This window comes from Taudactylus pleione, unplaced genomic scaffold (assembly GCF_031769625.1).
Source record: "Taudactylus pleione unplaced genomic scaffold, aTauple2 ptg000093l, whole genome shotgun sequence".
In the NCBI taxonomy this organism is placed as follows: domain Eukaryota; kingdom Metazoa; phylum Chordata; class Amphibia; order Anura; family Myobatrachidae; genus Taudactylus; species Taudactylus pleione.
The window spans coordinates 909,883-936,954 of record NW_028284495.1 but is presented as its reverse complement, the minus strand read 5'-3'; the positions used below and the strand labels follow the sequence as shown (position 1 = coordinate 936,954).

At 45.4% G+C, this 27,072-nt stretch overlaps 1 protein-coding gene across 1 annotated transcript in view; it reads right to left on the bottom strand.

Moving 5' to 3' along the window:
* The window catches only part of SDR16C5 (short chain dehydrogenase/reductase family 16C member 5), a 55,029-nt gene extending 29,755 nt beyond the window's left edge, over nt 1-25,274 (bottom strand). The window contains exons 1-2 of the mRNA XM_088469518.1: nt 25,066-25,274; nt 6,399-6,747 (exon numbers count right to left, since the gene is read on the bottom strand). Coding sequence (XP_088325644.1) covers nt 6,399-6,719 — 321 coding nt within the window. The 5' untranslated portion in view covers nt 6,720-6,747; nt 25,066-25,274. The remainder of the gene's footprint in view (nt 1-6,398; nt 6,748-25,065) is intronic.
* Nucleotides 25,275-27,072: the final 1,798 nt, after the last annotated feature.

Below are 27,072 nucleotides of genomic sequence, written 5' to 3'. Positions count from 1 at the left end.
CACCTCTGTAGTAACACATTTCCTTCCCTCACTATTCAAATAGGGGAGTCACGCCAACTGCCAGTGATGTAATACTTGGGATGAAAGTTGGTGTTTGAATATGAACTGTGCTACAGCCATGATGAGACAGTCAGGCAGGACATTGCCCAGGGGGAGGGGGGGGGGGGGCGGACATTTTAGCCCTTTTTCACCCCCTTAGGAGTCGAATTTAGAAAAATTGTTCTTAGTGGGCACCTATGTCACGGAGGGAATGTACTCCCAGATTTTCATGTTTTAGGTCCAGGGGCTTGGGCTGGGCATTTATGAGTCAGGACATAATTATATATATATATATATATATATATATATATATATATATACACACACATATACATACATACATACACACACACACACATTTTGTCACTAAGTGCCAATAAAAATCAGCGCAACACACTCTTCAATGTGTCCTCCTTTCTGTCATCAACAGTTTCCATTTGGAGAATAGCATTCTCTATGGCAGAAAGTAACATGTCAAGTGGCATAGCCAGTGCATGATGTGAAATGCTGTTTTTCAGATGATAGGTATGGCATCCTTCCCAGTAGATCTGTAGTGTTCTCAATAGACTGTTTTAGCAGGGCCCCCGCTAAAACAGTTTGCCCTGAGCCTTCCCCTCCAGCAGGTGGGAAAACTTGCAGTGAACGATCACCGCTGGGATCTATTCGCCATGAGAGGGTAGCGTTGGGGAAGCCCAGCACTTCCGTACGTTACGGCCACGCCCCCAAGTGTAGCAAATTGGAGGCATGTCACAAGGACCTGCCCCCTCCCTACCGGCACCCCCAGTGCCCTGCCCGCAGTCTAGCAGGAATGCTACATTGTTTCTAAAAAAGAAAAACAATGAAAAGTCACATGGGGTTTCCAAACTGTGTGAAAGAAGTAGCTGATAATACAGTCTATGCCTGCTCTACGGTAAAGTGTTGACTTACTAATTGTTGCACTATTCAAGTGATTATTATTGTCACATCGCCACCTGGTGACAAAAGTATATTATTAGGTGTGTGTGTGTGTGTATAATATATGATTACATATATGGACAAATTATTATAACCACCGGGCGATTTTATGCAAAGTAGCTATTTAGCAGATAATGCGCACGTAGGATGTCTGAATCTGTATAAAAAGACAGACTAATGTAGTGTACTGGTGCATACACACAGTCAGACTTGCTAGATCAACGATGAACGATTTTACCAACGATCTCATTAACGATGAATGATTTCTGACAGTATCTAAATTATGAAGTCATCCAAGTTGGACTGCAAACACAGACGACTTCAGATATCGTTATCGGACATGTGGGCACGCGCATTGTTGGTCGATGCATGCCAAACATGTCATCGATATGAATGATGTAACAATTTTTTCCATAGTTATCGTTCATATCGTCAAGAATATCTGACCGTGTGTACCCTCCACATCACTCACAAAATAATGGGTAAATGACACGATCTGATGGACTCTGAACGTGGAATGATTGTTGGAGAACTGCTATACTGGTAAATTGTTTGAGGGCGGCAGCTGTTAAGGTGTACACAGTGTGGACCAGCAGAAAAAACTGGGATGGAGCCCAAAGCCTGTGGTCGTAAATGCCTACTAGATGCTTGAGCGGATCAGAGGATGGACAGACTTGTTCAGTCCCACAGGCGGGCAACAGTGCATTAATTATGGAATATCTGAATAAGGGACCAATTCAGATGGCCTCTCAACAAACAATTTGATTATGTATTCTGTATGCATAAAAACATAATGAAATTATAATGGAATCAGCCATATGTTGCTAAGCAACCCAATCAGCAATGCACATAAGCAATGCACAGTAAACAAAGGATTTCTTGCAAGCAATATAATATAAAGGCAAATATTGCTCCATCTCCCTTACTGGCTTGGGCCCCCACCTCACTGAGAACTGCATTTTATAGCCTACAATGGAGCATCTCTGTTGTGTATCTATACATTTATTTTACGTCAACCATCACATTTTCTTTATAGTTTATTTTATTACTCTTATAGGATTTAGATATTGGGCACAGTTTCATCACTTTCATTTTTTCTTTATTAATGTAAGCGGCACAAACACGCAGCTGTTTCTTCGATGCTGCTCAATACGAATCATATGTCTCAAAATATAAATACATAAAACCAGCATCATTGTTTGGTAGATGAATTTCCAGTAAATGTTACATGGACAATCTAAAGTATTTTCTGAATTCAAGTCTTGGAAGAAATAAAATGAATAATAGTTTTACGCAGGTGGGTCTTTCTAGGAATCTGTGAGTAGGGCAGTCAACAACATCAAGGAGAAAGAAAATGACGGCACCAAATCAGCGCAGGTTGCCAGTTTCTGTATTTGTCAGCAGAGCTAAACCTGGATAGCGCTGCCAGGGATCTAACTTGGGTTCTTGTCTGAAAATTACACATGTAAGAAGCTGCAGTTGTGTAAGACACTTTTGGAAAATTCCAATTAAAACCCAGTATTAGATCAAGGACAATGTAAAACAAACTTTAATAAACAGTGCTTGTATGTAAGAGGGAAAAAGAAGGCGACGGTCCATAGCTTCCTGGCACCTTATATTCTGTAACTATATCCATTTATATTACGGCTATATTATACTACACACAAACCATCTGACAGACAGGGAGGTAGAGATCCATATACGCTGGCTGCTTATAAAGCGCAGGCAGGTGATTGTAGCTATACTACATATATAAAATATTGGACCCGTCATTCACCGGGAAGTAAACCTGGATAATGCTCGAAAAAAATTAGATTTATGTCGAACCGACGACAGCCACGCGCCTTACACGTTATTGTGCATTAACCTTCAGATAAAGTGTTTGCAGACAAATGATTGGATAAGTGGGGAAGGTGAATGAATGGCCTGAGCAAGGTATTTTACTATCACAGCACGCTGGAGCCTGGCCATTTGTTACATGGTCCGGCCGGCGCTGGTTCTCCCCGAGGCTGCGGTGCTCTAATCCGCAGTATTTCCTCGCCGTCAGCTATTCCTTTCCTGGGAGCTGTGGGGACCGCCGGCATCACCTTCTCTCCCGGCGGCTGCGGCTCCCATAGGAACACGCATGCCGCTCTGTCTCAAATTTAAAGGGACAGGCGAGCCAAACGTGAAGTCAAGTTTGGTGCCAGATTCAAACCTCCTCTCTATAAAGTGAAGTTTCTGGGCATTATTCAATGCCAGAGTATTAGGCTCAATACCTGTACTATAGTGTCTGTTCTCGGTGAACTCAGTGTTTGTTGCTTGTTCCCTTGGTACTGCTTCTGGTGAACTCCTGGTTCCAACCTTGGCTATTCTTCTGACCTGGTTCTACATTATCCATTTGGCTCTGACCAGTTTCTGTCGGCTAAGCTCCTGTACGCCTCACGATGACCCACACTACCTGCCTTCAGTGGCCCCAGTTTTCACCATCCCCATACATAGGAACCCTGTCAGAGGAACACAACCTGGGTATCGGACGCAGCATCATCTAAATTCCCTTGTGGGGGCTCCTGGTTCTGACCATGGCTACTCTTCGGACCTGGTTTTGCCTATCCCCTGTTGCCACATTGCCAGTCTGGTTCTGACTCATTTCTGTCAACTATGCTCCCTGTCAGGTTACGGACTGGGAGCGGCCACCTCTCATCTAAGTACCAGCGTCTTCGATCTCTGAGGCGGTCCGACGACAGGCACGCGGGTGTGTAGTGGACTGAGTATTCTTCCCAGGGTCTGCTAAGACTTCCATGCTGCGTCTCCGTAACACGATCATGGGGGCAGCCATGTTGGTCTGTGTCACCTGATCTGGCCCCTCCAATGGTAGTCTTGCGGTCACTCAGCTGATCTTTGCATCCAATGACCAGCTACCTAAGGGTATTTAAGTCCAGTTTCGTGAAAGGAAATTGCCTGTGCAACTTCGCTTCTCTAGTGACAATTTGCTGAGACTGTGGGGGTCATTCAGATTCGGTCGTTAGCGCCGATGCGCTCGGACTGGGTCGATGGCCCCCCACAGAGTATGCGCAAGACGGCGGTGGCGTGCGCATGCGTGAGACCCACTACGACCGACAGCGCCGGTCGTAGCGGGTCCCGATCCAAAGGGGGCGAGCTGTCGATGTTGATTGACAGCTCGCCCCGTTTGGAAGGCGGGCCGGGGGGGGTGGCAGCCCAAACAGTTTGGGGGCAGCCCCACTGACATCACTAGTGATGTCAGTGGAGAGCTTCCGGCTCAGACAGAGCCAAAAGTTCTCCGGGGCTAACGACAAGGGAGTCCCTACCCTAGGGTCTCGTCGTAAGCCCCGATAAAGACCATCGCGACCATCACCTTAGGCGGTCGTAAGGCTGTGGGTGTTAACCCACAGCCTTACCACCGCAAAGGAGGACGTCTTGAAAATTCAAGACGTCCTCCCCTCATTCAGACCGACCAGCTCTGAATGAGGTCCTGTGTCCTAGGCTCCACACTATTCTTTAGTGTTCTCTATCAGAAATCATTCCTTGTGTTACCCAACGTTTTTCAGCGTCTGGATACTCAGTAACTTATCCTTTGCTATACAGCATCAGGATCACCGGAGCTGTTACCCATCGCTATTCAGCATCTGATACCCAGTTACCTATCCTTTGCTATACAGCGTCAGGAACACTGGAGCTGTTACTCATCGCTATTCAAAGTTTAGATTCCCAGTTACTTATCCTTTGCTATACAGCATCAGGATCACCGGAGCTGCTACCCATCGCTATTCAGCATCTGGATTACCAGTTACCAATCCTTTGCTATACAGCATCAGGATTACTGGAGCTGTTACTCATCGCTATTCAGCATCTAGATTCCCAGTACAGCTACTCATGACAAACAGTATCTGGATCTCCGGAGTTGTCCCCATCGCTAATCAGTTTCTGATTCATCCTAGCAGATACTCCTCCAGTACATTCCTTGTTCTGTTCCTTGTCTTCTCTCTTCTCTCAGATACCTACTCTGGGGGCCTCGACCTGTTCACTTGGTGCAGCGAAACCCATATCCCGCTTGGAGGGGTTACTAGTGAATACCATCAAGTGGATTAGACTCCACGCCTCAGAGTAGGTCTCGTCAACATCAGAGAGTGGCCATGGAGGAAAACTTACATATTGCCTCCTTGTCTATTACAATCAACTTACCCAAGCCCACCGGCCACTGCACCCGCATCAGAGGTCAACCAACACCAGGGCCTGACACTCCCGTACCCCTCACAGCATTCAATCCCACTACCTGCCTTCAATGCCCCCAGTGTTCACCAGCCCTGAACATAGGAACCCAGTCAGAGGGCTGCAACCTGGGTATCAGATGCAGCGAAGTATAAATTCCTTTGCAGGGGCTCCTGGTGAAGGCAGACTTATGTTACACTCCGCGCCTCTGTTCTGGGTCCACACCAACACTAACTGTACTGTCAGCATCCACGCCATGCCTGCGAGAGATGTGACACCGTTGATAGATCGATGGATGTGAGATGTGTTGGGTGATCGGAGTGATCACTTTGATGTCAGGTATGTGGCCATATGGTTTCACAAAGCATTTCTGAAAAATGCATCCTCGATGTTCTCCATCTTACCATTGTCTCTGTAGCTTGTTACTAATGAATGGAAAAACACACATTTACTAAGTAACAGCTACGTTACGGTTACTGATGTTTGGTCTGAACTCTGACCCCTCCCATTTGTGACAGTGATGACATTACCTGAGAGCTCCCGCACATGAGCATGCAAGAGGCAGGACATGCCATTCTCATATACTGTAGACTAGTAGAATGGACCCGGTGGCATATTACTGGTCAGCTCAGCCCACCTGCATTCCACCCGTCGCGACCTCGCCATTCTGTAATGCATACCTGTGCCAGAGCTGGCTCTCCTCTGCTGGAATGTCCCCTTTCCATCACCACAGTGAAAGCTGACGACAAGGAGGGGAGGGGCACGATGTGCATGTCCATCTCAGGACATATCATTTTGCCTTATTGTACAGATATCGCTATTTAACATCACATGGTTGTACTCTAAGACAATGTGAGTGATATGGATCAAGTATTGAAATCCTCTATTTTTAAAATCATTAATACATACAAATACTTTCTAAATATTATAGTGCCGTCAGGCTGCAGTACAACATTAAAATTAATTACTACACTGCTGGACTACTGTAATCAGAGTGGCCACCCGCAGGTAACGCCACCCAAACAGAGAAGTAGATTTGTACTAATTGCTTAGTTTAGGATGTGTTACATTTAAACCTATTGTTAGCTGTTCTGCTCTTTGCAACTTCATGTCAAAAATACATGCAGCTACTGTGATTTATTTCTGACAGATGATGGATTGAGAACAGATTGGCTTCATGTACAATTACCACTTACCTGGTCTGCTACTTTATACACCTCTTCCCTTTTGCTGCAGTCACATTTATATGTGTGTACCCGGATAGCACCATTTTCTTTAGCCAGTCGTTCGGTTTCCTTGTTCCCTTCTTCATTAACGTCCCATAAAACAAGCGTAGCTCCAAGACGAGCAAATTCCAGCGTCATAAGTCTCCCTATGCCACTGCCGGCTCCAGTGATGAGCACCAACTCACCGGAAACATTCTTCCTTCGGGATGGGATAAACCATAAAATGATTGACTCAAAGATCAAATAGATTGTAATAAGCAAAACTTTCAGTGTCTCCAGGAAAAAGTTCATGGTCGAGCTTTGTTTGTGTGGTAAAAACCTGAAAAAGATTATTGTTTATGATCAAAAAATAAAACATCAGCAGAAACAATAAAACAAACAGAATTTATAATTAATATCAAATGTCATGGCTGACTGACTGACTGACTGATCAATGCCCGGCCCAAACCCCTGGACCAGAAACATGAAAACCGACGAGTAAATGATGTAGGTGCCAACTAAAAAGATTTTTTTTAAATGTGACTCCTAAAGGGGTGAAAAGGGCTAAAATGCTTCCTCCCCCTCTGAAAAGTCCTGACTAGCTGTAATCGTGGCTGTAGAATAGCTCAGAATTCAAACACCAACTGTCACCCCAAGTGCTGCCAAACATCACTGGCAGTTGGTGTGGCTCCCATCTTTGAATAGTTAGGTAAGGGACTGTGTTACTGCAGAGGTGAGATATGTGCTGGAATGTGTTACTACAAAAGGTATGAGAGGGGGATGTGTTACTAGAAAGCTGAGGGGGGGGGGGATTTCTAATCTGTTACTACGGGGCGAGGGAGGGGAATGTGTTACTATAGCAGTGATGCATTACTATAGAGGTAAAGGATTAATGTGTTACTGGAATGGCAAGATGGAAATGGAAACAGTAAATATCTAAAGTCTATCCGGGTGAAACAAGGTACATACTGTAAGCTAGTCTATAAATATAAAAAAATCAAAAGTCCTGACTGATTGACTTACTCAATGCCCAGCCCAAACCCCTGGACCTAGAAACATGAAAATGGGGGCTGTATATGCCTTCCTTTACATAGGTGCCCGGCCATCCACATAATGTAAAAGAAAATGTGATTCATTGGACCAGGCCACCTTCTTCCATTGCTCTATGATCTAGCTCTGATGCTCACATGCTCATTGTATGCACTTTCGGCGGTGGACAATGGTCTGCATGGGCACTTTGACCGGCCTGCGGCTATGCAGCTAGCGGTGATACATTGTGTGGTCTGACACCTTTCTCTCATAGCCGGCATTAAACGTTTTCAGCAATTTGTGCTACAGGAGCTCTCCTGTGGGATTGGACCAGAAGGGCTAGCCTTCACTCCCCATGCGCACTGAGCCTTCGGTGCCCTTGACCTTGTCGCCAGTTCAGTGGTTGTCCTTCCTTGGACCACTTTTGGTAAGTAGTAACCACTGCATATCCATAACAACCTACAAATCCTGCCATTTTGGAGATTGCTCTAGTCTAGCCATCACAATTTGCCCTTTGTCAAAGTCACTCAGATCCTTACGCTTGCCCATTTGTCCTGCTTTCAAAACATTGGCTTCAAGAACTTACTGTTCACTTGTTTCCTAATATACCCCATCCCTTGACAACTGCCATTGTTACAAGATAATCACTTATTTACTTCACCTGTCAGTGGTTTTAATACTATGGCTGATTGATGCATATAAAAGACGTAAACACTTTACCTACATGTGCCACACAATGTTTTTATTGCATTGGTGTGAAACCGCTAAATTACCATGTACGTAGAGAAAACATAAGATATGGTAAAAACTTACCTTTGTTATCTCTATGTCTACGAGGTCCATAGGATCCACAGGAGACCTTGGGAGTTATAAGGTCATGGCTTGCCATCGGGCACCTCACAGTTAAAAATACTCTCCCAGGATGCACCGGGCCCCTCTCCTATAACCCCGCCCCCAGGCCAAGGCACCTTCAGTTTAGTAGTAAGCCAGAGGCGAAAAAGAGAAGAAAGTCTGGAAAACACAAGAGTCACACTCTTACATAGGAGGTGGAAACACCAGTGACCAGAACAAAACCCATCAAGAACAGGTGCGACAGGGTGGGAGCCCTGTGGATCCTATGGACCTTGCAGAAATAGAGATAACAAAGGTAAGTTCTTACCATATCTCTTATTTTTTTACTGCAGGGTCCATAGTCGCCACAGGAGACCTTGGGGATGTCCCAAAGCAGTCCCTTCAATGGTGGGGATGCTCCTGTGCCGAAAGGAGAATCTGCCGCCCGAAGGAAGCATCCTGAGAGGCAAAGGTATTAAATGCATAATACCTTACGAAAGTATGGACAGAAGACCACGTGGCTGCCTTACCAGCTGAACAGCCAAGGCGCCATGGCGAGCTGTCCACGAAGGACCCACAGACCTCATAGAATTAGCAGTAAAAGAGGGCAGCACTGGAAAGACCTCATGAGAGTAAGCCTCAGAGATTGTTGCCAAAGTCTGCTTGTTAGCAGGCCATGCCCTTCTTATGGGAACCGTAGAGGACAAACAGAGTCCGACTTCCAAAGGTAACTGGTACGGTCCACGTAAATCCGGAGAACATGTACCACATCCACTGAGGCCTTAACTGCTGAAAGGTCTGGTGAGTTAAAGGCCGGTACTACAATTTCCTCATTAATGTGGAAACTAGAGAGACCACCTTAGGAAGGAAACCAGGGCGAGTCCCATGAAAAATCAGAAAAAGGAGAGCGACATGAGAGAGCCCCCAAATCAGACACCCTTCTAGCTGAAGCAATAGCCGGAAGAAAACAGTCTTAGTTGAAAGCCATTTGAAGTCCACTGAGCCCAGAGGTTCAAATTGAGGTCCTTGGAGAGCCCGAAGGACCACAGCCAAATCACAAGAAGCCACTGGTGGGACAAAGGGAGGCTGAATGCGAAGAGCACCTTGCATAAAGGTGCGGATATCAGGAAGCGGAGCAATCTTACGCTGAAACCACACTGATAGTGCAGAGACATGTACTTTCAAGGAGCTTAGACGAAGACCCGTATCTAAGCCTGCCTGTAGGAAAGCCGGAACCCTTGATATCCGAAATACCTGAGGATCGTACCCCCTGGGGCGACACCATTCAAAGTAGGTATGCCACACCCTGTGGTAAATCCTGGTCGAAACAGGTTGCTGAGCTCTGAGCATGGTGTTCACTACCGAGCCGGAGAACCCTTTGGCCATTAGGAGGGATGTCTCAAGAGCCACGCCGTCAAAGACAGACGACCCAGATCCGGATAAAGACAAGGACCCTGAGACAACAGGTCCGGACGTTGAGGCAACAGCAACAGAGTGTCTATGGAGAGACTCTGAAGATCTGAGTACCAGAGAAGTCTTGGCTACGCTGGAGCCACCAGCAGGATCGTGCCCCCTTCTTGCCTGAACTTGCGGAGTACTCGAGGAAGGAGGGAGAACGGAGGAAACAGGTACACAAACTGGAAGGTCCACCGTACCGACAGAGCATCCACCAGGAGAGCCTCTGCGTCTCTTGTCTTGGACCCAAACACTTGTAGCTTGCGGTTGTGTCTGGAGGCCATGAGGTCCATTTCTGGAAGGCCCCATTTGTCCATGAGGAGCCGAAATGCCTCCTGATGAAGGGACCACTCCCATGGAAGCACATTGTGCCGACTGAGGAAGTCCACGTCCCAGTTGAGTACTCCTGGAATGAACACTGCAGAGATGGCTGGGAGATAGTCTTACACCAAAGTCAAAATGCGGGATACCTCTTTAGGCCCGCCTGACGTCAAGTACCTCCTTGACTGTTTATGTAAGCCACCGTGGTGGTGTTGTCTGACTAAACCTGCACAGGTTTCCCCTGCAGAATGAGTCTTGTAGCAGCGCTCTGAACACTGCCCGAAGTTCCAAAGTACTGATCAGGAGTCCAGATTCCGCTTACGTGCACCATCCCTGGAAGACGCGTGGACCTGTCACAGCGCCCCAGCCCCAAAGACAGGCATCCGTTGTTAAAAGGACCCAGTCCGGGATCCAAAACAGGCGTCCCTTGTTGAGATGAGACATCTGTAACCACCAAGTTAGAGACAGACGCACCTCCGGAGAAATCACCATCTGTGTCTATATCCTGCGGGGTAATCCATCCCATCTGGAGAATCAACCTCTGCAGAGGTCTAAAATGAAACTGGGCATATTCCACCATGTCGAACATCGACACCCTGCACCCCAGTAATCTCATCGTTGAGTGAATGAACACTCGCCGACTTAGGAGGCAAGAACGTATCCTGGCCTGCAGGACTGAGATCTTCTCTTCTGCTGAAGAGAGTCCAACAGATGGATCATCCTCTGGGACGGTGTTAGTGAGGACTTCTTCCAATCTATCAGCCAGCCGTGAGTCTGCAAAACAGATATTGTCAGTTACAGATGACTGAACCACTTCCGGAGACCTTGCCAGCAGCAGTAGGTTGTCCAAGTAAGGTAGCAGGCGAACCCCCTGCAACCGCAGGCGAGTTGCCATAACCGCCATTACCTTGGTAAACACCCACGGAGTGGCCAAACGGTAGCGCCTGAAACTGGTAATGGTGATCCACCACAGCAAATCTGAGAAACCGCTGATAAAATCCTCAAGTTCCATAGACAAAATAATGGAATGTTGGGTTTCCATCCTGAACAGAGGTACCCTCAAAAACTTGTTTAGGGACTTGAGGTTGAGGATAGGACGGAAAGATCAGTTCGGTTTTTGAACCAGAAAGAGGCTTGAGTAATAGCCCATCCCCTGTAGGGGAAACGGGACTGATACTATGACCCCTTTGTGGAGCATAGAGCACACCACTTTCTGGATTTCCAGAGCCTTTTCTGGATCCTAATGAAGGCCTGTGGAAAAGAACCGATTGGGAGGCCTTCTGCAGGAGAGGGCGTACCCGTGAGAAACCACTTCCTTCACCTAAGTGTCTGTAGTAGTCTGCCACCAGCACTGGGCGAAACAATGAAGTCAGCCTCCCACCTTGGGATCCCCCAAGGGGAGGCCCGTCCCATCAGGCTGAGGGCTTGTCATCAGACTTGGTACCCGACCCAGATGGAGCCGATAGTAAGCATGCGGATTTTGCTGCCGCCAACCTATCCACAATTCTATCCAGATCGGGGACAAATAGAACTTGACAGTTAAACGGCACGCATTCCAGGCCCTTCTTGGATTCAGCTTCTCCAGGAAGGTAACCACAAGGAGCAGCGAACCGAAACCGCTGCTGCTGAAATCTTGGAAGTAAGCAGGCTAGCATCCAAAGCTGCTTTATTAATATAAGCAGGGGAATCACGGATATTACCTCTAAGCACCATTTGCTCCTCAGTAGCATCAGTGGAAAGAGACGCCTCCAGAGCGTCTGCCCACCTTTCAATGGCCCTAGCCACCCAACAGACAGCCATGAGCGGTCTGGAGGACCCATCAGCCAGGGAGTAAATGGAATTCAGGCAAACTTCGACCTTACGGTCCATAGTATCCTTGAGCAAGGACATAGACAACATGGGTAAGGTTGCACTTTAACCAAGCACGTCACATGGGGATCCACCTGAGGGGGGATTTCCCATTTCGTGAAATAATCATCCTCAAAAGGATAGGCATATGTCAGTCTCCTTTGCAGCTGAAACCTTTTCCCAGTATACTTACACACTTCCTCCATATGGTCTACCAGTTGACCAGATAGAGGTGAAGCTGCAGTTTTTCCCCTAATATTCTTAAAGTAAGCACAAGAAGGCATAGTCACAGGGAGTCTGTCATCCTCAATGAGCATGAACCTGAGAACAGCCTCAATGAGCCCAGATATGTATATATTGGACACAGACTCAACCTCCTTCGGGTGTGGTTCTGAGTCAGAGTCCGGAAGCTCACCCTCATCTGACGTCATGACATCCTTCGTCATAACGTGTCAGCTGTAGGGATACCAACGGTCTTTTAGCAGGCCGATGTGAAGGTACCTGTAAAATATCCATTAGGTTTTGTACAGTGGTGGACAGAGTGTTCACCCAGGCAGGTGCTGGGGGTACCCTCTTTGGAGGCGGACCTGACGCCACCATTAACTGTCCTGGTACCCCCAGTAAAGGGGAAGGGACTACCGCTGCGTGAACCCCAATTGAGGGAACGCAGGAGGTGCAGACAAACGACCCGCCAGTGCATTTACTGTTTGCGTAAAAGCCGCCCAGGGAGGCCACTTGGACGTGCTGGCCACAACATGAGTAACAGGAAGGAATAAACAAGCATTGCATAATCCATCCTGAATTAACTCATCCTCCCCCACACGTTTAACACCTAGAACAAGAAACCAGGGGAGTGGCACTTAGCGAAGCAGAATCTTCACTTCCAGACATACTGGTATGTGACCCACTGCACAGTAAGCAACTACTAACTGTGAGGCAAATACCCACCCTGACAGCACTGTGCACCGAGAGGGCATAATAGGAGATATTAGTGATAGCAAAAAATGCCTGGAAGTAGAAAAACAGACATACAGCACTAGCATAAGGTCACATACCATGCAGCGAAAATACTTGCACAAATGGCGCTATCATCAACCACCCAGACCTAAAGTCTGGGGGGAATAGCGCTACATACTCTGACCTGACACTTGGAGTAGAGGTATGTAGGGGGGGACCCAGGCTCCGCACCAGCCTATAGCTCAAAAAGATGGCCGCCGAGATACAGAGGAGGGCCAGGGAGAGGATCGCTGTCTTAGCCACCAGACCGCTGTAGAAAGGCGCCAAGAGCAGCGGGAGAGGAGCTTCCCATACTCTTGAACAGGGAAGGCATCCTCCCCTGGCAGGTGTTTAACCCCCGAAATGCTGGAGCGTGCCCTTAAAGCTCCAGCCCCTTATCCTGGTGGTCTAGTGGCAGCGCTCCACTACTGCCGTCCCCAGGGAGCCCCCAGCCCTGAGGACACTGGACTGTGCGGCAGCGGGCGCCTACCGCAGACCCCAGCTGCTCTTACCTTGCTGCCCCCGTGCGTCCAGCCACAGTCCTCAGCCCCTGGGGGCTCTCGCTAGCTGGAACCCCCAAGAGCCTGCCGAGTTCCCCGGATCTGTACCGGTGGCTCGGCACAGGCGGGGATGCTGAAGCGGCAGCACGGATGTCCGCTGGACTGTCCGTGCTGACCGCTCTGCTGTAAAATTCTTCAGGGGCTGTTTGACACAGCCCCCCTGTGTAGTGACCCAACTCCGGCCGGGCACCTACTCAAACTGAAGGTGCCTTGGCCTGGGGGCGAGGTTATAGGAGAGGGGCCCGGTGCATCCTGGGAGAGGATCTTTAACTGTGAGGTGCCCGATGGCAAGCCATGACCTGTGGAGACTATGGACCCTGCAGTAGAAAAATATTTATATTTATTTATAATACTCTGCCAAAGTTGTACATAAGCATACTATAGCGGTAAAAACTATGCCATACAGCACACTTTACTGCAAAAAGATGTATTCATGACCTTAAAAAAAATATATAAAAGAGGAGAAAACGGGGGCTCCATGCAAGACAGGTGATATTAACATTTTCACCATGCTTGAAAAAAAAGAAAAAATATTTCATATGCACAGTATGGAAAAGAAAACACCACCAAACCAAAATGACCCATCAAATGCATAATAACAGTCTCACATGCCACCAATTACACTACATGGACAAAATATTTGGGGTTGTCCATTGAAGGCACTCCCATGAGCAACAGGTATTATATCAAGCACAGCCACGCAGTCTTCATAGTCAAACATTAGTATCAGAACGGGTCGTTCTGTAGAGCTCTGTGGGGGCGATTCAATTGTTTTATCGCACGTGATTATCTAAAGTGACGGGAAATCAGGGGGGGGGGAAATATTCAATTGTTCTTGTGCGCCCATGCCTTTTTTTGTATGTCGAGCCCATAAAAACAGGCTTAGCCGCGTAAAATGGCTACATCAGTCTAAAGTCCTTGTCAGCATGCCTAAACAAATAGTTGGACGCACCAAAACCCTGTTTTATCGGGGTGCTGCGCCCTGCCCTCCTTCTGGAGAGCAAAAAGCGTCCTGCCCTCACAGCCTGTGGGTGCCGTCTTCAACCGCGGGCCGCAGTGTCCCGCGGGTGCGGAAATGTGCTTGGGGGCTGCCCGGCGTGTCCGTAAGTGCCGGACACACCCCTAAGAGTGACGAAAAGGTGACGCGTCTTATAGACATACCCCCTTTTCAATGGCCACACCCCCTTTTCGGGAGCGTGCGTGCGGAAGTGCCTTCTCTAGCTCCGGCGCCCTGCCTGCTGCCGGAGCTAGAGTGAACACTACAGAACTTCTCGCACATTTATGCTCGCTACCTCAGGAGGGTGCAAAAAGAAAGGTGTCCACAGGCGGCATTTGCGCCAAAATGGAGCAACACTTGAATAGGTCTGCCAGGCCCCTATTAGTAATATTGGGTGAACTGAATCACTCCCTAGTGACTTTCAACATGGCATATGGCACCGTCAACATGCCATCTTTCCAACAACTCAGTTTGTAACAATTCTCTCTTGCCAGAGCTTTAGTCAACTGTGCTGTTGTGAAGTGGAAAAATCTAGGAGCACAAACAGCCCAGCTGCAAACCAGTAGGCAACACAAACATACATAACATGACCAATGAGCATGGATGCAAGCAGTGTGTAAAAATAGTCTGTATTTGGTTGCAATACTCCCCTAACCAGTTCTAAACTGCCTCTGGAAGCAACATCAGTACAAGAACTGTTTGTCGGAGCTCCATGGATTGGGTTTCCACGGCCGATCAGCTGCACACAAGCTTCAGATCACCAATGAAGCTGGAGTGGACTCTGGAGCAGTGTATATGCGTTCTAAGTAGTGACGAATCACACTTCACCATCTGGCAGTATTATGGAAGAACCTGGATTGACGGATGTCGGGAAAACATTTTGTGCCTGAATTGCCAGCTGTAAAGTTTGGTGGAGGAGAAATAATGACCTAACGCTGCTTTTCATGGTTTGGCCTGGGCCACTTAGTTCCAGGGAAAGGAAATTGTAATGCTACAGCATGCAATGACATTATACAGAATTGTGGGTTTCCAACTTTGTGACTTCAGTGGGTGTGGATTGAAAGATTTACAGTATTTAGACAGTCAATAGGTCTACACCAAATGGTTGACAGGCAATAAGTAGACAGTGTCAAAGGGTCAACACTAAGGTCCGCAGCGTCAAATTATTAACACACAAATTGTAGACTTTTTTTTTTGTTAATTTACCCCTCCCCCTATTGCCTAACACTAACCCTCCCCTCAACCTTAAAAATTATGAAAAACCATGTGTTGACCTTTTGACTGTCAACCTTTTGACCATTTGGTGTTTACCTATTGACTGTCTATCTAGATACTGTACCAGCATGCACCATTATATTTGAGCACCTGCTATTATCACACATGCCATAATTTGTACAAGGCAGAAAGAGCAAAATATCAAACTGTTGGGATGAGATGGGAGATAGAAGCAGCAAGTAATTATCTCCTGGCAGAGATCTCACACAAAGGAAGCCATTTTGTGAGGGTTTTTTCCCCAATCTACAATGCGAGTGATGAAATAAAATTATTATTATAGTGCTCATCCTAGCACCCTGCACCTGTTACAACCTGTGCAATTAAACTTTCCTGCCTGGGGTGTCACTACTCTGGTGCTTCTATCACACTCAGCTGATGCAGCAAACTACTGAGATACATATCAGTGTACTAGAAGCACCAGAGCAGAAAGTGACACCCCAGGCAGGAAAGAGGAACTGCACGGGCTGTGACAGGTGCAGGGTGCTAGAATGAACACTAAATAATAATACTAACATACAAGTTTGAAATGCGTCCAAAGGCTACATGGTCCATTTTGTGGTTAAACATTCAATTTCCACACAGGAAATTGTGTAAATACAGTGTAACCCCTATACTTTGTCTATCACTAGGTGACTCATACTCCTTTCACACAGAGATTTGGACCCGGGATATTGCCGGGGCAAGCCGGATCAGCCTGGGTGCTTCCTCTGGGTAAAAGGGTCTACCAGTGTCCAAATTGCCGGGGCCTCATCCCTGGTCGCTACCAGGGTTATTCTTGGGAAAGACCCGGGTAGCCTGCGGTGTGTGAAAGGTGCAACCTTGGTCATGCCGAAAATGAGCTGATTGGCGACTGTGGAGCAGTCACCGCCCACTTTTCATTACCTCAGCTTTAATATGTGCCCCAAAAAGTAATTTTCTTATGACACACACTGTTTTGCAAGGCTGACACGGGTTCTGTGTGAAAGGGGTCAACCCGGAAATAACCTGGGACCAAGGTGCAGTGTGAAGAGCTGTGACCCGGGTCCAACTCATGTTCAATAACCTGTGAAAAAGCAGGGCCGAAGCCCGGCTTTGGTCTGAAAGTGGTAATACACTCTCCAGCAAATAATAGCACTTCTAACTTTTTGAACTTCATGTCGACAGATAGTTTACAGTAATATCTAATTCATTTTAAATATTTGAATCAGTATTTTCTCTCTGTATTTATTGCCTCAGACAACAAACAAGCGTTATGCTCTTACTGAAATAAAAGAATGGGGGATATTTATCAAACCTTCTAAAGATGACAAATTGAGGTATTTCCCAAAGCAGCCAGATTCCAGGTATCATTTTATAGAAAGAACTAGAAACTAGATAAATGATCTAGAATTGGATTGTTAAGGCATTTCCTCTTCAGAAGTTTGATAAATATTAATTTCCATGAAGACTCCCCTTCCCTCACTTAGATCAACCTAAAGGTGCGTATCCACTACACGACCCAGGGAAGACAGTACGATTACAACATCGTAATAGTACAGTCGTTCCCCATCCCCTGCAGTGCTTACACTGAACAATTAGTCGTTCAGTGTAGGCACCCTCCATCATCCCCGAACATGGTCAATCTGTCGTTATTGGCAGAATGACCGGCATGTTCGGGCGATGATTGATGTCGGAAGCGACCAACGGGAGAGCGCATCGCTGGTCGTTTCCGACATTTTAGTGCCAGATTCATGCACGATTAATGGACGACTGAAAGATAACTATGTCATTATCATTCAGTCATCCATTAATATCTGCTTGTGGATGTGCGCCTTAAGACTTTCACCTGGAAGAAACCCCAGTTTATCAGGATAAATCTGCATGATACATAGCTTTGTCAAGTGTGTGTATTATAACTTGAGATCGCTTTTAAGATGTTGCAATCAAGTCTCTAGGGTATATAGGTCCAGGTCAGGCCACCAAGATAAAATTCACATTATATCAAAGTCTATGAGATAAGAAGAGATTCTTTGCTCTTTCGAACGGAACTTGTATCCTTGACAGACATAAGGCTAGTACACATATTCCCATAGTGTGCTGCCTTGCAGAGCAAACACTGAAAGAAGTACTGTATAAACATTACTCCATCGTTACTACGGTGGAAACACTGCCACTGCACAGAACAAGTTACATTCAGGGACCATTCTGCGACTAGACACATATCTGCAGTAGCATGATTTTTCCGAAAGTTAGCCTGACATATAGAAACATAGAATTTGATGGCAGATGAGAACCATTTGGCCCATCTAGTCTGCCCTTTTTTTACCTTTTGGTAACCTCAACCCTATGTGATCATTAGTTCTTTGTAAGGATATTATTATGCCTATCCCAAGCATGTTTAAATTGTTCTACTGTCTTAAGGGGAGTATCCATTACACAACCTGAAAGTGAACGGCAAGCGTTCAGACCTTCAGGTCATTCAGTGCATAGCCCGACCTTTCTATCCCTGAACATGCCGAAACGGACGTCTGTCGTCAGGTTGACGGGCATGTTCAGTAGACAGTCGGAACTCTGAACAATGCAACCAAAACCTTCTAGTTTTGGTTGGATTGTTCATAAAGTCGGGTAATGGATAGGCCCCTTTAGCCTCTACCACCTCTGATGGGAGGCTATTCCACTTACCTACTACCCAATGCCAACCTCCATGTAACATTTTATCAAAACTGGAGATGATCTGCAAAATTGGTCCATTTGACAGGTGCCGTTTTGCCGTCTGAACTTGGCCTCCTATGTGAATGGCTGAGCATCTCTGTACAAAGACACTTTCAGTGGCACGCCCGTGACACACCCATAACAAACTCATGAGACAGGCCATTTTTGCATGCATTACTAGCCACCTACCACTCACGCACCATTAAATTGCCTTAACCATTCTTTAGGGGCAATTCAATTGTTAGCGCCATTTCGGATGCGATCTGCCACCAGCGCCAGCATTCCTGCCCGTCCCCTCTTGAGGGGGAAAGCAGGAATGTGCATCCTAATCAGTTCTTTAGACTGTGTTTAGCTGTATTAAATGGCTAAACCTGTCTAATTATGCGCGACAAGCGTGATAATTGTTGGGCGCTCAGAAACTATTGAATTGCAATAATTGTGCATCCATTAATTAGAAATGTGATTATTTTTGGGGGGGCAAACACCTTACCCTAAGTTTTAAATCTGCATGTGTCCCTTTGTCAAAGACATCTCCAAGTCTCAGCACCTGATTAATTTAAATGTGAGCTGGGCTTGTGAGGGTATAGAGATGAAGATGACTGCTTAAATGGCGGGATGCTTACCAAACTAGACACTAGTCACAGGCGTCCAATCATGTGCCACATTTAGGGGATATGTATCAAACCTTCTAAAGAGGACAATTGAGAAGATGCCCATAGCTACCAATCAACTTCTAGCTACCATTTATGTAGTACAGTCTATAAAATTAAGACTAGAAGCTGATTGGTTGCTCTGGCCAACTTCTCCACTTTCCCTCGTTAGAAGGTTTAAAATATCTCTCCTTTAGTCACACCTCTCATTCTAGCAGCTTGAATCCCTGGGATGGCTTCAGTACTGCACTGCTGCAAGCTCTCAACTTTCCTTACTCTAGACAAGGGATATAGAACATGCGGCCCTCCAACTGCTGTGGAACTACCGATCCCATCATGCCCTGTCCCATAATTGCTACTAGGGCATGCTAAAATGACTTTAACACTGTAAAATTCACCTAGAATTGAATTACATATATATATATATATATATATATATATATATATAGATAGAGATTATATATATATATATTATATATATATTATAGAGAGAGATATATATCTCTCTATCCAAAGGGTGGCACTCCCAATAAACGTAATGAACAGTTCAGGTGCCTTCCAAGAGTCTGATAGGGGTGATACCCCTGTGTTGAAGCCTCCATTATTGAACAGAGTGCCGCCTGCTTGGTTTTATATATATATATATTATATATATATATATATATATATATATATATCAGATTTTATGATGCATGGATGAATTCTACCGTCTTCTCCCCACCTTCTCCTCTTCAGCTCCCCATTTCCTGTCTCTCTCACATTGTATACCACCTGTAATTCTACCTTTTATCGCTGTTACAGACTACAACTCATCATTACACCACAGAATGATTGCGGAGCAGAAAAAATAAAAACCTTCAGCTTTGCATATACTGTACCAGTAATATCTGATCATAGAAAATAGCCATATCACCTCACAGCATACTCACCAACTTTGAGCAGTACTGGGGGTGGGGCGTGGCTATTTGGGCGGTGCGAGGTGAGTGACAGCACTATCACATCATCATGGCCCCGCCCACTGTACAATACAGGCAATACCATCATTGTAAACCAAAAAGGACGCGATTCCGAGAAAATGGCAAGAAGCCGCCCAGACTGCACACTTCACTTGGAAATTGAGAGGCTTCGAGTAGCCGAGGGCGGCCCCCGGCAGACTTCCTTCTTTGCTGGGCATCTGGGAGAGCCACCCAGTATGCCTCACAGTTCTCTTTTTTATTACAGCATAATTACTATAATACCAGTATAAAGTTAGGAATCTCTAATATGTATTTTAACATCCATAGTAAACAAGGGTGAATTATTATAAATACAGGGGGGACATGTATTATTAGGGGGTCATTTCACGTCAGTTCAACCAGGTGTGTCCACCACCCATTTTTTAGTTAAGAGAGAGGATGTAAAATAAAAACTATTTCTGCCAAATATCTCGACTGTCTGACCGTTTAAGGAAGTACTGGAAGGACTATATACACCGTCTGCTGACACTAAAGAAAATTACAGACCGTTACAACAGGTTCCAAACAATTGGAAAATAATGTTATTGTTGACTCAACTTCAGTTATGTTTAAGTTTTTACATTTCATGCGGTATGGTATGCAGTCAGGAAACAGTCCTAATGCCGACCACCAGCTTCCCGACTGTGCAATCCCGACAGGGGACTAATGATAGGCGTCAAAATCCCGACACCTATCATTAGCCCTACACCTGGAGCCCGACGTCCGGCACACCGAACGAAGGTAAGCTGGGCCACGGGGGAGAGCGTTAGGTTAGGAACACCCCCCCCCCCCCCTCCCAGAGGGTTAGGCTAGGGGAGGCCGGGAGGGTTAGATTTAGACACTTACGCTGGATGTTAGGCACTAGTAGGGCGGGAGGTTAGGGTTAGGCACTAAGGTAATGTTAGGGGGGGGGGGTGAGAGGGTTAGTTATACTTATCTTAATTACCTGTCGGGATCTCCACTGCTGCCAGTCTTTCGGCGTCAGGATTTGAACTGCTGGACATAGGTCCGGCGGTCATTCACACCGATCCCTGCGGTACAACAGTAATTAAACGTCATCTTCATTATTTTTTCTCCACTACCATGCTGATTTTTTAATGGAAGTTATATATACCATACCTTTGTTAAGCCCCTTAAAAAAATGGGGATAACTAATGTTGATTTAACCCTGCGTTTTCATTCTGTTCCAAAATCTGGAATTTTTGCTGTAACTTGAAACGTAAGGCAGATAAAGTAATTTGGTTTGGATTTCTGGATTCCTTGATAAACACCCGTAATATTTCAAACAAACTGAATAAATAAGCCACGATTAGTAAATAGTTTAATAAATTGAAAAATATTATATTTGGCAGAAATTGGGGGTTTTTTTTACATCCGCTCTTCACTACAAAAATGTAAGAAAAAAATCTGAGATGGGTGGTGGACATATTTTTTTTTTTGGATGATCTGGTATGGAATGACCCTAAAGCAAATATTGTGACCGCTAAAGCTGCTTTCTGATTTGCCTCTCATCTGCAATCTCTGCAAGTCCCATAGTTCATCAGCACAGCGCTAATGTGCTACATCATGTGCCCTGGCCAGCCTCAATGCACATATGTGAGAGTTCGCAAAACATACACAATCTAATTTATAGACAGACAGCGGATGCATCCTGGTGTTCATTCTAGCAACCAGCATCTGTCACAACCCATGCAGTTCATCTTTCCTACCTGGGGTGTTGCTCTTTGCTCTGGTGCTTCCAGCACACTCTGGCCTGTACATATCATAGCAGTTTGTTGAAGTTTGCTAGAAGCACCAGAGCAGAGAGCGACACCCCAGGTAAGAAAGAGGAACTTCACGGGTTGTGACAGGTGCAGGGTGCTAGAATGAACACTAAAGCTGCATACACACATATCGATTTTGTTAGTGAACGATTTTCGTTCAGTTTTTCCTTTGAAAAAGTGACCGATTTTTTGAAGAGTAATGCAGGATTTTTTGAACGATGAACGAAAAATGTTAGTTATATTAAAACAAATCAAATTTGGAGGGGAGGGGGGGGTTGAGGGTTAGTTATACTTACCTTAATTACCTGTCGGGATCCTCACTGCTGCCGGTCTTCCGGCGTCGGGATTTGAACCGCCGGACATAGGCCGGACGGTCATTCATACCGATCCCTGCGGTACAGCAGTAATTGAACGTCATTTTCATAATTTTTTTACTCCACTATGAAACAGAGTGCCATGCTGGTAGCAATGTATACCTTTGTTAAGCCCCTTAAAAAAAAATTGGGATAACTAATGTTGATTCAACCCTGCGTTTTTAATTCTGTTCTAAAATCTTGAATTTTTGCTGTAACTTGAAATGTAAGGTAGATAAAGTAATTTGGTTTCGATTTCTTGATTCAGGAGCAAAAATTACCTTAGGGGTCCAAATTTCGTGGTGATTCCTTATTATTTCAAATAAACTGAATAAATAAGCGACGATTAGTAAATAGTTTAATACTGTAAATTGAAAAATCAATATTTTGGAAACTAACAGTCAGACAGTCGAGATATTTGGCAGAAATGTTTTTTTTTTTTTTACATCCGCTCTTCACTACAAACATTTCGAAAAATCTGAGATGGGTGGTGGACATCATTTTTTTGGGGGCTGATCTAATATGGAATGACCCTAAAGCAAATATTGTGACCGCTAAAACTGCTTTCTGATTTGCCTCTCATCTGCAATCTCTGCAAGTCCCATAGTTCATCAGCACAGCGCTAATGTGCTACATCATGTGTCCTGGCCAGCCTCAATGCACATATGTGAGAGTTCGCAAAAAATACACAATCTAATATACAGACAGACAGCGTATGCATCCTGGTGTTCATTCTAGCTACCAGCATCTGTCACAAGTTCACAACCCATGCAGTTCCTCTTTCCTGCCTGTGGTGTTGCTCTTTGTTCTGGTGCTTCCAGCACACTCTGGCCTGTACATATCATAGCAGTTTGTTGAAGTTTGCTAGAAGCACCAGAGCAGAGAGCGACACCCCAGGTAAGAAAGAGGAACTGCATGGGTTGTGACAGGTGCAGGGTACTAGAATGAACACTAAAGCACACGTATCAATTTTGATAGTGAACGATTTTCGTTCAGTTTTTCCTTTGAAAAGGTGAACGATTTTTTGAAGTGTAATGAACGATTTTTTGAACGATGAACGAAAAATGTTGCTTCCCTTAATGAAAATCGTTCAGTTGGTCAGTCATAATGAACTACAAACTGGAATGTGCATGAACGATAATCGTTCATCGTTATAACTCAGAAACTGAATGATTTCTTTCAACGATTGAACAATAACGACGTCGTTATAGTTAAATCGTTACGTGTGTATGCACCTTACATCCAGTCAGGCTACGCTGGACTCACAATACACATCGCAAGGTAAACCTGACAGTATGTTAAAAACCAATCAGCCACTAAAGTGAGCTTATAGTTTTTTGTTTTTTTTTTAAATAAGAGCTGCTGCAATAACGTTGCCATATCAGTAAATGGGGATGTAGATACATTACCTACCATCTGGATGCCGGCTGACGAATTCCCGATGCTGGAATCCCAAACCGCGGACAGAAGACCGACGCCGAAATCCCGACATGAGTGGAGATGCCAACGCCGGGATCGTGCCAACCAGCATCCCGATTGTAAGTATAGCGGGCGCCCATAGACGTGCCAGGGGGGGTTAGGTTTAGGCTAGGCCCACGGGGGGGTTAGGCATCACCGGAGGGGGGTTAGGCACTAAGGGGGGAGGGTTAGGTTTAGGCACTAATGGGGGAAGGATAGGTTTAGGCACTAAGGGGGGAGGGTTAGGTTTAGGCACTAAGGGGGGAGGGTTAGGGTTAGAGGGTGAAGATTGGAGGGTTAGCATACTTACTTATCCCGTCAGGATTCTCAGCATCGGGATGCCACTGTCGGTTTTTTGACAGCCGGCATCCTGTATCCCATCCATGTAGACACACTAGAGAAAAGTGATTTTCACTTACGACAACAAGGGTGCACAACTTAAATAGGCAATAAAATATTGTATCAAACAAACCACTAAATAATGTATTATAGCTAAACACAAATAGGTCACGCAAACAGGAAAATTGTGGGGACTGTGGAAAACCAAAATTGATACAATACCTCATTTTAGGTAAAGGTGCGCACACACACACAGCGATATTTTACACGATTTGGCCGATTTCGTCGAATCGTGACAAATCGTGTAAAATATGCCCAAATCGTGAGTCCCCACTCAGGATGCGAGTCACCGCTGGTCGCACATCGCATTGTCAGCTCTGCCGTGCAGTAGGGCAGATCTGACAATCTAGGACGCGATGCACTGTGAAAAGTCTGGATGCAGGAGAGATCGTATGAAGATTGGACACCAAATCGTGTGCAGAGCTGCCGGGGACAGATTCAAGGGAAATCGTACACATCGGCTGATCGTGAGCACATAGCTATGTGTGTGGGCACCTATAGAACTAATACTGTATATATTGCTGCTTACGTTCTTATTGCAGCATAATGTGAATGTCATATCCCTATTCATATCTGATCTTATTAATACATGTTGCAATGCCAAAAAAATGCAGTCTCATGTAAGGGAGGAAGCAGACTTCCCATTCCAGCACACAATATGCAACCTTCATTTTCTGATTATTTATTTTAACTAAAGTGATGATTAAACAAAGTATATGTAGTAAGAAGGGTCTGTGGTAACAGATTGTTCCAGTGACATTTCTGACATACTGCTCTATTCTGGCGTCAATCAAATATAAGCTACTAACACTATAGGAAGCTACTAACCTGGTGCAAAGTCTGTTCATAAAGAGCAGCACTGTAAATGAAATATTCCACAAAGAACTACATACTGTATATATTAGAACGTCTGCCACTATTTGCACGCACATTAATATTCATTTGTGTTTGTTATTTGCATTATAAGTACAGTACACACAGCTTAGCGATATTATTATTAACGGTTTGCAGCAATGAAGGGATGCAGTGACTTAGGAAGTATTGTACTGCAGACTCACCACTCAGGCAGAGATAGGACACAGGCTGGCACCGTACTACAGATGTACTAGTGAGTGACACAAGATGAATTGTGCAATAGAATATATACAGGAACCTTAACCCCCCACACTGCGCCTGTGCAGAAAAGAAGGAAGGAAAGAGGGAGCACTTCCCTGTCCGAGCAGCCGGAGGCAGCGCCTCTTCCTCTAAGTGGGGGTAACCAGCAGGGGGCGCAGCCAGGAATATTACAGAGAGCGCTGAGCCGGCTAGGAATATATATGGTAGTAGGGGGAGGGGCTAGGAGTAAAAATTGATAAAAGACGCGACTAATAGCAATTGCCGGAATAATAAATATGGCTAGGAGGAGAAGGAGAACCAGAGGGAATATCACAGTTTATATAGCATGACTAGGACACCTTCCCTGTACCTATATTTTCCAACCGACAGGTGGCGATGTGACTCCCCCACTACAGCAATGGCAATACATTGCTTGTCCCGGGGCAGGTGGTGGCTCAGAGCAGCAGCGAGGGTCTGTCTATATACTGTATAGCACGCTGCTGAGGCTGACGTTATATTCTTATTCACTTCTTATTCATTTTCCAGCTTCTTATTCAGAACATGTTATATTAAAACAAATCAAATTGGATCACTAAGGTTACAGTGTATAAACAAAGAAGGGTGTCTTACACAAATTTCAATTGTATTGTGCTTGGCCCACAAAGAATTTGGGGATGAAATAGGGTCGTACAGACGTCACAGGCAGGTTTTATACATTCGAATAAGTAGTTGTGCAAGGGTTAATTAGCCTTGGGCACCAAATTTGACACTGATTCCACACAGGGGGGGGGGGGTCACTTATATATGACCCACTTGAAATTGGACTTGCCGACAAGGTTTTGGGCAGAAAATAGGGTGGTAAAGTGGGCACAGGCACCATTTTATACAAAAGACTGATCCACCATCCGAGAGACCAATTTGTAAGCTATACACACTTACCAATCGGCTGCTTAATTTGTCTGGCCTGACATCACAACTGGGCAGGCATTTCAATTTACACACCCAGCCGTGATGTCAGTGTCGGATGTCGCAGCGGTCATTCTTGGCTGTCCCTGCGGCCAGTGTTTAGACATATAGCAAGACGTACCGTTATATCTGCAAGATATATCAGCATCAGCTGTGCTGCAGGGCCAACTTGATATGTCTGAATTACGTAGTTCACAGACATATTGGGCGTGTACACCCAACGATGCACTCTTGATATATCGTTCGTCGATTGAACGTACAATATATCGACAAGCGTGTAACCCAACTTAACTGGCCCTGAAAATCATGACTAAAATCAGATCAATATTTTATGACATGGAGCATACAAATTGAAAATTAACAGTTTATAAACGTTTCTTGCAAACCAGGAATATCTATTTACACACATCTAAAATAACAAATGGAATAAGTTGTTTATTTGTAATATTTATATTGCACATAATGTGGTATGTACATGTAGTTTTTGTTTCTTCCTGTGAACACAAATTGCCCGAAACTGTCTTCCCTCTCATTTTCCATATTCAGATCATTTAAGTATTCTGTAATGCAACCTTCTGCATCACTCCATCATTGAAAGTAGAGATGCTGCAAAATGTAATAGGATCCGAGTGTGTAAAGTTTGCGAGTATAGAACTATACTCCTGTGTAAACAGTAATAGAGTGCGAGAACATGCAAACTTGCATGTTTCTCATTCCCTCCCCCGCAACTCACAATGGCAAAACACGCATCTAGATGTTTTGCCATTGTGAGGATACGAGTCAGGCAATGTAATAGTGTGCGAGTGTATAACTCGCACACTATTACTGTCTGAAAACTTCAGAAAAAAAAGAGTTGAGTCTAGCCTGAGCAGGTCCGAGTTACACAGAAAAATGCACGGTTCCATGAGATCCATGCATTTTTCCAGGGGCCCCTGAGTCCAGGGGGTCCACACCGCACACTCTGCACCCATACTTTCTAATACTTACCTCTCCGAAGTCCCATG